This window comes from Durio zibethinus, chromosome 10 (genome assembly GCF_047325235.1).
Source record: "Durio zibethinus cultivar Kanyao isolate XHJ-2024 chromosome 10, ASM4732523v1, whole genome shotgun sequence".
Lineage (NCBI taxonomy): Eukaryota > Viridiplantae > Streptophyta > Magnoliopsida > Malvales > Malvaceae > Durio > Durio zibethinus.
The window spans coordinates 15743311-15756142 of NC_143171.1; the positions used below are offsets into that span (position 1 = coordinate 15743311).

Below are 12832 nucleotides of genomic sequence, written 5' to 3' on the forward strand. Positions count from 1 at the left end.
ATCAGGTACCTAAACCAATCAATCTCTTTAGTTGTAATGATAAAAAATTGAGTGAAATTTAAGAACAAATTGATCTCCTATCAAAACCAATCGATCCCCTATCAAAACTAATCGATCCTTTCATCCCAAACAAGCTTCAACGACTAGTTTCAAAGGAGAAACTTACATGTTTTCATTTCCCAAGCTTCTCTAATGATTAGTTCATCAATTCCTTTATAAATTAGGTATTCCAATACACCAAGAAGGTTGATGAATTAAGAGAGCATGATAAAAAAAGTCATATATTCATTCTCTCAAAGAAATCAAGAGTTTTAGAGCTTTAAAATCTATACCTTTGTATTTATTGTATCCAAATCATATTTATTGTTCATTCATCATTTCTTTATTCTTAAACTTAGTAAACACCTAGCCTTAAAGAGGTTGTTCTATTGTTTGCAAAACTACCTTTGATATACAAAGAGGGAAAAGAGCAAAGGTTGAGGTATCCTCTTAGAGTTTTGTAGGTAAAATACTACAAATAGTAGGCATTTTTTTTAGAGTTTTATAGTGAGATTGAGTAAAATACTATAAAAAGTAGAGATTTTTATCTTAAGCTTTTTGAGAGTTTTATAATGAGATTGGGTAAAATACTACAAAAGGTAGAGATTTTTATCTTAAGCTTTGGAGAGAAAAAGATAAGGCTGTATTTTCAATTCAAGATTAGTAGATTGAAACATTGGTGTGGACAACCAAAAAAAGATGACATAAGAGTCTTATGGAAAAGGACCGAACCTTTATAAATCTTTGTTTTTGATTTCTCTATCCCTATTTCTTTATTTTCATTGTTGATTTTATTTACTCCAAGAGATATAAATTGTTGTCATTTGCATCATATTTTGGTATTGATTTTAATTTCCCCTTCAATTATTTTGAAATCATTATTTAGGAAAAATTTAGAGAAATCCAATTCACTCCCCTCTTCGATCACTATCTCACCTAAAAAGCTAACAATTAGTATTAGAGCTTTAATCTATTTTTATAGGTTTAACCACCTTGAGTAAAGATCCTATGGCTCAATTTAGATTCCAAAATGGTGAGAAAGTCCTCAGAGCTCCTATGTTCGATAACTATGAGTTTTGTGAATAGATAATAAGGATGAAAGTGTTCATAATGGCTCAAGAATTTAGAACATGGAATGTAATTGAAAAAGGCTTGGAACTCCTTCCACTGATGTAAATTACATGACACAAGTGATGGATAATGCCAAGGCTAAGTGCTTACTCTATGGAGCTTTTGACCCCCTTAATACCAACTTGGTCTCAAGTTGCTCCAATTCAAATGAGATATGACGAAAGTTGGATAAGCTACATGAAAGATAAATTTTCACCCATCATGCATCTTGTCTTATGACTATTGAAAAACCGGAGGTAATCTGTAACTCTTGTGATTTAAATTCATATACATTTGATAAATTGTAAAATAGTTTTAATATATGTTGAATGTGAATCAATGATGAGGAAGTATAAGAACATGATTTCAAAGTTGAATGTTGAGAATGAGTTTTATATGAATTCTAAAAATGTTTTAGAAAAAAAATGAAAAGTTGAAAATAGATTTTGAAACCTTTCAAAATAGAAATGAATTTTTAGAAAAATAAAATTTTGATTTGCAAAATAAATTTAACGAATTGATGAATGAAAAACAAAAGCTTTTCAGGAATTGTTTAACTACTAAAATGATGAAATACAATTTTTGTAATTTTCATAGTCATACCACACACACGTCCTATTAAAGAAAAGGCCCATTCCAAAATTTGACAAGCATGGGTTTATAAAGAAACAAGAGATTTAGTCACTAACTCTCAAGGACCCAAAATAATTTAGGTACCAAAAATCAAATGAGAATATTTGTTATATGTGATATAGAGCAAAGAGCTACAATGTGAGTTTGAAGAATAGAACTTTAGACACACAATAGAGATAGGTAACCTTTAAGCCATATTTTTATTTGAAGTGAAATGAAATTGGTTGCCTGTTCTTGTTGAATATTAAAGTGCTTAATTGTTATTAAGTATGTATTTATTTTTGCTCCTTAGCATGTTTGAGATAATTGTTGAAATTGTTTTTTGTGCTTAATTGCTTAAGAGATATTTATTATTATTTTGAGGACTATATGTGTATTGTTGTTGATATAAATAGTTGATATTGATGTTATATCTTTGGTGTGATTAATTGTGTGCTTGATTATTTTTATATTTATGCACAAACCTAGGGGGGAGCATACAAAGCTTAATGATTTTGAATTTTTAAGTTTTGCTATGAAAATGATTTTTGATAGAGTCAAGTTTTAAAATATGAAATTTTGTTTTACCAAGTTTTAAAGTGTAAAATAAATTTGAATATCTTGTATTCAATATTTTAAACTTACTTGAACAAAGAAACTTAATAAGTTACATTGGTTTTAATTTTTCATAATATTACATGTAAGTTTTAAAGGTTTTTGGAGCTTAAAAGATCAAATATTACTTTTAAACATTTTGGGGCATAAAAACCATTTAAACATTTTCAAATTGTGATATAAAACTTTTCTAAATGGTTTAAAGAGCTTAAAATATATTTCTAACATTTTTACCCATCTTAATAGCATTTTTTAAGGAAATATGGGGTTTAAGAATTTACTTTTTGATTTCTTTATTTTTAAGGCCAAATGACCACTTGAACAACTTGTTTTGACATTGAAAATTGGTTGGAATGACTCAAGTTGGTTACAAATGAACTTGACAAGCTTTTAGAATTTTTTTAAGGTCTTTTCTAAGCAAAAATAAGCTTGAAGCTCTCAAGAATCAAAATCTTGAAAATACTAAGTTTTGAATGGTTTACCCTATCCTATTTTGTTTAGTATAAATAAATTTGTTTAAATAAGTTTAGTGCTACAAAAATGATTTTTACTGTCTTAATGCATTTTGTGTGATATATATTGATGGTTGAATTATATAAGGCTTGAGAAATTTGTTAAAATTGTACATGTTTTATGAGTCAAACAAGTTTTCATATTTATGAAAAATATTTACAAACTTGTTCCAAAGTTTTTTGAATAAAAGTGATAAAGGTTTAATGTTTCAAGACTATTCTCAGCACTATTAATGCATAAATGAGATTTGGACCATTGAAAATTTGAAATACTTACATTTGTTAAATATTTGTGCTTTTACCATATTTATTTGAATACTTGCATGCTTTTCCATCTTTTGCATGTGGTTTCAAGTGGCTTCAAGCCACTTAGCATTTAGCTCCCCTTTCTTTTCAGTGTTTTTTTTTTTTTTTTTGGGCTTATTCATTTCATTTTTGGGATTTAAAATTGCTTGAGCTTAGATGGGCTCTTTTATTGATTTTTGGTGAAAATTTTATTTTATTATTTTAATTATTATTATTTTAATTATTAATTTTTAATTTAAGATTTAAATTTTTTATATTTAAATATCATTATTATTATTATTATTTTATATATTTTTTTTAACTTAATGGCCATCAAGGGAATTTTAAGATTAGGCTTTTTACATTACTTTAAAAGTGGATTGTATATTGAGTTACAAAAAAAAAAGAAAGATCAAATTCAATTATAAAAATTAATCTAAATAAAAAAAAATCAAATAAAATTAAATATCTACATTAAAAAATGGAGCTGCGAGGAAGTAGGGTGGAAACTGATGCAGGTGGTACATGAGCTTGAAAAGGTAGTGGACTCTTACTGGGAGAGAACAAGAATAACAATGGTATTTTTAGGGCAGCATTACAGTACTGAATTTATCGATTTCTACTTATCAATAGGTTTGCAAATACATTGAGTTATAATGTTGCGAAGCTATCTTGCGTTGAGGGTCAAAAAACTGTACAGGAGCATCTCCCAGATTCCATCACAAATGTTGATGTTTTTCTAGAATAATGAAAGTTTTTTATTTTTTGATAAAAAAATAACAAGGAAAGAAATCCGTTAGTAACTTCTTTAACTGCAAGTTTAAATGTTTTTAAAATAGAATATTACTTAAATTCCTAAAACATAAAACCCTATTTCTTTCCTCCTTCTCATTTCTCTTTTCCCTCACCCCGACCCATTTCTCTCCCAGCACTCTGACGGCGCCCCTACCCTCACTCCCAGTGGTGCCCATGACTGTCGCCATCCCCTACTTTCGCTGGCCGCCACCTCTGCCTGCATTGTCCCCTTGCGCGAGCTGCGCACCCTCTCCCTTTCACGAGTTATGTGCTTTCTGCTGCCCTACCCACCCTTTTACGAGCTGCGCCCCTTTCTCCCTCACACCATCGCCCTCTTCGCCTCAAACCCCACTGCAAAATTCCCCAGCTCTACCCCAAACTAGCCTGGTAAAGCCCCCGACCCAGCTTCTTTTTTTTTTTTTTTTTAATTTCCTGGTTTTAAGTGTTAGGTGCACCTTACCGGCGGGACATCTTTTATCGAATGGGTCTATCTGTCAAGGATATAGTGGCATTATTTGGGGGTCACACTCTGGTTCGTTTTCTTACATGTTCATGTATCTACCTGGTTTTGTTGGTTATAGACTCAAATCAAACTTTTTGTGTTCACTTTGGTGTTCATCCAGAGAGATTTGGTTTTGATGGCCTTTGGACCAATGAACCACTGAAGTTTGATAACTCTTAATTAGTGTAAGATTAAAATTTGTGATCGGCAAGGTATTATCTTACCTTCTTACTTAAAATTCATATGAAGCCATTTATTATTATTGTTCCAGGGAGCTGCTAAAAGGGTAATCAAAAGGACTATTAAAGCTTGTAACAGACAGGGCTTTGTCGGATGACCTTGAGTTCCGCCAGTATGTAGAGCTTTATGCAAAGGTAATACTAAAACTTGTCTTAAATGTTTTTTGAGGCCACTTTGAGACATTTATGGAATACTTGTATGCATATTTATCTTCCTTGTTACTTTGCAATGTTGCTAAATTTATATGTAATTGTCTAAGTATTTAATACAAATTTGTGTTTGGTTTTTGGTACACCTTGTTCTGGGTAGAGATTGATGTTGCTTTTACTGTTCCTATTTGGTAACTTGTGCACCGGTGGAAGTGTCTGAATCTTACCTAGAGCCTACCCAGAAATCCTACTTGGAATAGCTAGATTGAGGTTGAACGAATATTTGAGAACGTGTTTACATTATTAGGAACATGTTCAAGAGTGAACTTTTTGGAAACTACATTTGATTGATATGTATGTATTCGTTTTATAGTAGATTAATGGAGACTTGGTTTGTGTATGATCGTTTGATTGATATTTATTTGAGATGTAGTACAGTGAGTGGCTGTGGGTAGGAGGATGTCATGGATTTTGGGATTTGGAAATAGCCCTCTTTTGAGCATGCATGGAAAATGCCAGTTTGTTGAAGATGCCCAAAATGATTTCCGTTAGGTATTAAATAAAGGAATAGAGTTATGGAATGGTATGACATCGACTTTTATTTGTAATAAATATGGTTGTGCCTCTTTTGATGCTAACAAGAAGATGAAATATAGTGTAACAACCCCTGATTCTTTAACGGTGTCTAATGTTTTAGTATATAGCAGTTTGATTGGAATATATAATATTGGGGTGATTTTTTAAGTGCAACAATTTCCAAAAACCTTATGTTAACAGTTTTCTTTATTAATCAATGTTATAGCCTAGTTTGATTTTGAAGTTTTATAACTGACTTTTGGTGATTAGACAATGATTCTTTAATTTGATTTTTATTTTGTTCTTTAGTTTAATCATACTTGATAACCATGATCATTGTTTTCTTGAAATTATACTTCTAATGACAATTTCACTTCCTTTTAGACTTTTACTTCATGTTTAATTTTAATTTTTGGTACCAATTACAATTATTTAGTTTATAGTTTAATTATTTTCACCCAATTTTGTAGGCTTCTGTTGTTGTGAATTGGAACTGCTTGGCTTGCGCGTATTACTCAAATATTTATACAAACTATGTAAATTTTTTTTTTTTTTTGTTCTTCATATATAATTATAATTCATGAATAATTTTGTTAAATATTATTATATTTATTTATCAATGAAATGTATATATCTGTTTATTTTATTTTGTATCGTAGTATATTTTAATTTTCATGTAATTACTTTAAAAGGAAATCTGAAAAATTAAAGAAAATAAAAAAAAGATGGGAAATAAAAAATAATATAAAATAAAAATTTTAATTACTGATTCTTATTAAGTGCATTTTAACATAATTTTATCATTAGTGATGGAATATTTTGTGGTAATAACTATTACAAACAGAAATTGTTGGTAAAATAATTAAATTCAATAAATATAAAATTATTTTTAGTGACAGAAATTTATAAATTATTACTGGATATCCTGTCGTTAAAAGAATTTATGTACATAAATTAATTTGGTTGCTAAAATTTTATCAATAAAAAATTTCACCGCTAAAAGTTGTATCATTATTTATAGAAAATGTTTTTTGATGGAATCTTTTTAACAATTTCGTCAAAATTTATGTCAATATGTTTTAAATCTGAGATCCAATCAATGGATTCTAACGCTCAAAATTGTTCTTGAACAAGCTTTAATAAAATGTAATCGTGAATGCGACAAGCCAAATTTAATCATAAATCCGAATTAAAATGAATTTGAATTTAGATTTTTTAAAAAAAATTAATCTAAATCTTTTTTTTTTTAATTTCAAACAAAATAAAATGTCTGCAATTATAAAATTATAAATTATAAATTATATATTTTTAAAAAATAATTTTTATATTTGAAAAAATATTATTCTACTTTTGTTTGACACACCAAGCATGATAAGGATACAATAAATATGTTATCTTATTGTTAATTTCAAACAAAACATAATATGATATCATCTAATCCAATCCAATTTTTTTTTATCTTATTTTATCCTAATTCTTCATAATACAATGGATCATACACATAAAAATAATATATTAGTATAGGTTTAGTATTATCATGATCATGATAAGAAATGTTTGGAGTAAACTTACATAAAAAGTAATTGCCATCAATCCAGAAGGCCACCAATGAAACTAGAAATAGAAAGATGAATGAAGACGAACCCAACAAGCCAAGCTTAAAAGACAACATCGATCTTACATGGTACTAAGAATATGGGGAAATTTTGATTCGGTAATGAATAAGATTTAAATGTCTCTGTCTCTCCTGCACTCGGGAGGCACGGTAGGGTATCTAACCCTATCTGTGCAGTAGTTGTAGATGGTGAACTTCGTGCGGACCCAGAGGAGCCTCCTCCATTGATAGGAATCAAGGTCCTGGAACTCCTTCTGGTCCCACCACCGCTTGCCCTGCGTGGCACAGAACTTGGCTTCCACGGAAGACTCACACCCATCAATGTGGAAGCCCTTGTAGGCGGCTATAAAAGGGGCTTTGGACCAGTCAGTCTTCTCGAGCCCACCCCTGGTTGCCCAGTCATCTGCGTTCCACAAGCTCGAGTATATCTTCATTGGCTGGTTGAATGGGAATCTCACCCCCAAATCTTTACAGTTCTTAAACACTCTGATTGGTATGTCGTCCACAAAGAATCTGTCCATATTTTTCTAATAATAAAATTAGAATGACTGGAAAAAAAAACCAAAAAAAGAAAGTTCTTCATTCGAGTCGAAATGTTTGCTGGCAGCAATCAATTTCCATTAAAAAGTCATAAAGTAAGCCAACCACTTGATGACTCAAAACTGAAAAATCCCTAATATTTGACGTAACAAAAGATGAAAACCTGAAAAATCATCAAATTTTAGTATGCATTAACAAAGGGTGGTTGATTTCATTTATGTTGCAGTTTGTCCAATTAAATTCATGAATCCCTATGATAAGATCGACGGAGGATATCATCCGAAGGTTTCGAAAGTTAGGGTGTTGGTCCTAGAATTTGAATATAAAAACGACTTCAGCATTCTAGCAACTTAAATGCACAACAGAAGGCTAAAATCTAATAGAAGATGCAGAAACGACTAATCATGAAGTTATGCATGCTTATATTATTGTTAAATGCAGAAGATAAAAATTGAAAGGATTTGGACGTTTGGCAGTTAGAAAATACTAGTAGTAAACAGGACACTCACACTACTAGATACATGTTCCACAGAACAGAGTAGGAGTGGTAGGCTTTGGTTGGGTCAAACCAAAGATAAATCCTCTGTTCTCTGTCACCCTTTCCTCCGGTGAACACATTCGTCTGCAGAATGTATGGCTGGCCTGTCCTGTTCCCCAGGAACTCGAAATCTATCTCATCATGCTCCGAATTTTGAGAAGATAACTGCAAGAGATCAGAAAAAAAATGTTAGTCTAGTAGTGGTATTTAGTTGAGTATTTTATAGTTTGGGAAGGAATAGCAAACAAATAAATGAAGCAAAAATTTCTGCTTCGTTTGCATAATAGCTGCAGCTGAAGGACAGCAATTTAACTCACATAGAAGGCAGTAACAGTTCCAGCAGAATCTCCAGGAACTAGCTTTATTTGCATACTAAAGTGTCCAAATAAGTAAGATCCTTTTGACTGGAAACCAGTACCTTTCATAGGATAGGAGAACATATATAAAATATTATAGGAGGATAGAAGCACCGGATTTGATAATTTGATTGGAATAAAAGACTCAAATGTAGTTGATTATATTCATACCAGTATATTTGTCAAGGTGCAGCTCAATCTCGGAGCCTCCATTGTAGTACTTAATGTGATCAAAAGCCCAAGTAGGCGCATAGTTTCTCCCGAATGGGACCGCTACAGGCCTTTTGGGGGGAGCTCCCATTGTTCCAGAGACTATAAATAGGAGAACAAGCAACAGAATCCAGTGTGGTGAAGCCATACTTCTGCACGGCATGAATCTAAGATTAAGATACTTGTATAACCAACGGAAAAGAAAAACCGCTTTTCTAACAGAAAAATGACGAGGTCTGTTTAACAAAACTGGCAGAAAGAAACTAGGTCTGTGGCAGCTGGTTCTAGAGCATTACCGGAAAGAAAGAACAATGACGAGGTTTGAAGATGTATGGATGAGGAAAACTGGAGCAGGGGTGAGGCCTTATGTAGGCTTTTGATTTCAATTTCAAATTGTAGAAATTGTACTCCTATAATTGTTGTTGTTAATTTGAATTTTTTTTAAACATAAAGAATCCGTAACTTGAAATAGAAGAAGAAGTTATAAATAGCAAAATTTGAATTTAAATTTATTAAATATTATTTTTAACATGATTATATAAAGGAATTATACTACGCTTTGAATTTTTATTATTTTAAATTGAATTAATATCACGAATAATTTTTAAATTATCATAAAATATTTAATATAATATTTAAAATTTAAAAATTTTTAATATAATATATGAATATATTAATTAATGTAATATTTGATGAATTATTTATTTTTATATATTATCATTCGAAATTAATTATATTAAAGATAATTATTATATTAATTAAAAAATTATAATTTAAGTATAAATTAAAATTTTTTTAAATTTAAATAATATTAAATATTTTAATATAATTTAAAAATTAATATTATCATCTATATAAAATTTAAGTTAACCAAGAAAACCAAAAAGAAATTAGTATTTTTTTGTTTTTATGTACTGTTTATAATTTATAATAATAGAAATGTCGGTACAGCTTCTGATGATTAAAAAGAAAAAACAGAGAGAGAGAAATGGCAGTACAACTAATATATTATATGCCTTAATTTGAGGCGGTGGTGAGGGAGGTCGAATTTATAAAAGGTTATTTTGTTGGACACCAAGAATTAAGAATCTAGTCTGTTTGTTTGTGTTTGAAAACATGTTGAAATTTGAAATTTGAAACATTGATGCTTGCTATTATGGTCATGCTCATGGTCTTGGAGATGTGAACTCTGCAAAGCTTTGGCTACCAATCTTTTCTTTTCTCAGGCTATCACCGTAAAATCTGTGGGCCATCGTGTTAGCAACTACTCTGTTTATCACACTTTTGTCTTTTGTCAGTATTGGCATTGGTGGAATTAATAAAAGTATTCTAACATATGGATCCAGCTAAACACTGAATAATAATAGTTGTTGGAGTAAACTGTGGAAAGCTTTTCATGAATTCTATCAGATGCTCCACACCATCAATCAATCACTCCATCACCTTTTACCAATAAATAAAAACCAATAACTCAAATCTGAGATGAATTTTGTAACTAACACATATATATGATTAAACAAGTAGCAACATCCTTGTGCTTTTTCCTCTCTTTTATGTATATAAACAAAGATAAATTTTTTTATACCGTTTGTATTACATCTATAAATCATGCATATAAATTTTTAATTATAATTATTTATTGAAAATATACAAATATTATTCATTAAATTAGATTGTAAAGTTTAAATAAATGTTTCAAGTCTATAATTGAAGCAATTGTCATTGTCAATATTAAAAATAAAATAAGAAAGAGAAAGAAGATATAGTTTTGATTTTGAAATATTTTAGTAGTATAAAAAATTTGGAAAAGAAAAAAGGTAAAAGCGGAGAAAAAGAGGGTGGGGGTTCCAAAAGGCAGAAGCATGTGGGATGGTCTGCAACAGTGGCAACCTGAATAGCTAAGCACATGCATCTCCAGTGAAATTTTCAAAAAGCAAAACACGACAACTGCCAAGCGTTGCTCTCGTATTGGCCTTACGACTTCAACTTTGAACCTTGTACTCGCCGTCGTTTGGTGCTTTGCATACGAAAACAAATCACCACCAGCACTACCCTTTTCTTATTTCTTGTTTTTCGTTTCCTTCAATTTATTTAATTCAATAAACTTTATGCTTAAGTCCTAAAAATTGGTTTTAGCTTAAAAGTTAAAAAATGTTTGATTATTGAATAAGTAAATCTAAGGATGCTTTCTTAAGCGATTAGAGATTTGAGTTCTAGGCTTATATTTCTTCTTAAAAAGGAGTAATCGTAATCGTAATTAAGCTTTAATTGTTAAATGTGTATTACTCTTTCATATGAAACTTGTCCTATAAATTTTAAATACAAAAATTAATAATTAATAATAAATATTATTATTATTATTATACACTCTCAACTCGACTTTTTATTTCATTTTTTTAATGTCTCAAAATCAATTTTTTAAACTTTTAAACTTTTACTTTTTATATTTTAAATTATTTTTTATTCTTTATAATTAATTTTGGAAACATTTTTAAATTTTCATTAAAAACTTTTTTCTTTAAAAACAAAAAGAGACAAACAAAAGAGAGAAAGAGGGAGTATATTTGATAAGCATTTCACTAACAATTTTTGCATAAGATGGAAGGAGCGTCAATATAAAAAGTTGAAATATAATTATTTTTATGTGTCAAGATACATGATTATTGTAAGTATAAACTACTATATTCAAAAAAAAAAATTAAAAACTCAGATGATATCTTTTTCAAGCAATACAAGTATGAAAATAAGAAAATTTTGCTCCATGGGTAAAAGGTCGTTTTACCTTCACGAGTGGTTTTGGATTCGAGCACTTCGTGTTCTATTCATTTTAGAGGTAATTTTCAACTTACAACATAACTGGCATGGGGATATAACATATTACATTTATAAAGGTCATTTCAATTTATAGATTTTGAGATCAAATCTTAAAATGGATATGATAAAATTTACAGAATGAGCGTCATGATACAATTTAATTTCAGTTCTCCTTGCACCTAATTATTTAAGTCGATTGATAAATGATCTTCGTATGAAAGGGGCATGGTTAAAAGGTCGAAAAAAAAAAAGGTTCAGTGCTTGGCCTTTTATATATGGAATGTTTTCTTAACAACTTGGTGGAACTACTAATTCTGTGAAATATAACTGAAGCATTGTTATCATGATATGCTGGAATAAAAATATTCCATGCGTGCTTGTAACGGTTTTATAGGATGAAAAGAAAACTGTATACTGTCCAAGTTTCTTAATTTCCCTTTCTTCTTCTGGATGCCTCCCTCTGATGTCTGACTTTATGGGATAGATACATCACCTCCCCCATATTGTGAAGTCCAAACAGATTCGATCACAATTGAAATTTGGCAGGCAAAGTCAATTCTCGTCAAATGCTCAAAATCAAGCTGGTCTTGAAGCTTTCTATTCTGGACACCATATGAATGAAACCTGATTTCTGTACGTAATATTTTGACAAATTAAAAATTAAATAAAAAAAAGGGCGATAAGGTTGGAATAGGAAGTCTCTCCAAGTCAGTAGGGTTTGAATTGAACTGAGGAAGAAATGCCGACCTTCAAGCCCAAACATGTGGCAATAAAGTGTTGACGTGGAGTTGGGATTGAACAGGGAGCAGGGCCAGCGCCTGACAGCCAGCCAAGGAAATAGGCCTTGCGGTTGCATGCATATGCATATGCAATATGCAATTGAGTCAGAGACAGACATCGATGGGACTTCAGTTTTGTGAAATTGCTGGTAGTTGATGTGGCAGTGGCACATTTGGTATGTCTGGACTAATGCTACGCTGCCCCAACTTGCAAGCACCGTCTTTTTTCTTAGCTGTGCCTGTCCTAAATAATGCAGATTCTATTCAGCTCTCTGCATGCGATGCAGCAGACCTTTTCCAGCATCTGTGCAATTGTATATGCACGCCTTAAACCTGGGTAAAAAGCCAAAACAAAAGACAAAAAATAAATTTTTTGCCGATTATATCCTTTTATCAATGAAGTGGACAATCCTGTCATCCACATTTATATGGATCGTTCGAAACTCGATAACATGATTTCTCCAACACCCAAATCTATATATTTATCTCATATCGGTATAATTGACACAACTAATTTATTTCGGATTAAATTGGATTAATGTCAA

The 12832-nt window shown here is 30.5% G+C and overlaps 1 protein-coding gene and 1 long non-coding RNA gene across 3 annotated transcripts; one reads left to right on the top strand and one right to left on the bottom strand.

Moving 5' to 3' along the window:
• The first annotated feature begins 3960 nt into the window (after window positions 1–3960).
• LOC111292333 (uncharacterized) lies at window positions 3961–6081 on the top strand. The gene is made up of 4 exons (XR_016345783.1): window positions 3961–4500; window positions 4592–4655; window positions 4742–4844; window positions 5906–6081. It is a non-coding gene; the product is annotated as an uncharacterized LOC111292333 (long non-coding RNA).
• Window positions 6082–6931: 850 nt separating this feature from the next.
• LOC111292044 (xyloglucan endotransglucosylase protein 34) lies at window positions 6932–9154 on the bottom strand. 2 transcript variants are annotated; one of them, XM_022884227.2, is made up of 5 exons: window positions 8991–9154; window positions 8656–8846; window positions 8446–8546; window positions 8100–8293; window positions 6932–7563 (listed from the first exon to the last, which is right to left on the bottom strand). In XM_022884227.2, the coding sequence occupies exons 2-5, from the start codon at window positions 8840–8842 to the stop codon at window positions 7164–7166; spliced, it is 882 nt and encodes a 293-aa protein (XP_022739962.2). In that variant the 5' UTR covers window positions 8843–8846; window positions 8991–9154; the 3' UTR covers window positions 6932–7163. The 2 variants fall into 2 exon arrangements, with proteins under 2 accessions (XP_022739962.2, XP_022739961.2); XM_022884226.2 differs by lacking the exon at window positions 8991–9154 and having other exon boundaries at window positions 8656–8984.
• Between the last annotated feature and the right edge of the window lie 3678 nt (window positions 9155–12832).

Coding starts and splice junctions, on each gene's coding strand:
- LOC111292044 (XM_022884226.2), bottom strand. CDS start 8,857: ATGCCGTGCAGAAGTATGGCTTCACCACACTGGATTCTGTTGCTTGTT. Junction 8,294..8,445: donor GAACTGTTACTGCCTTCTAT/GTGAGTTAAATT, acceptor GATCTCTTGCAG/TTATCTTCTCAAAATTCGGA. Junction 7,564..8,099: donor TGGAACATGTATCTAGTAGT/GTGAGTGTCCTG, acceptor AAATATGGACAG/ATTCTTTGTGGACGACATAC.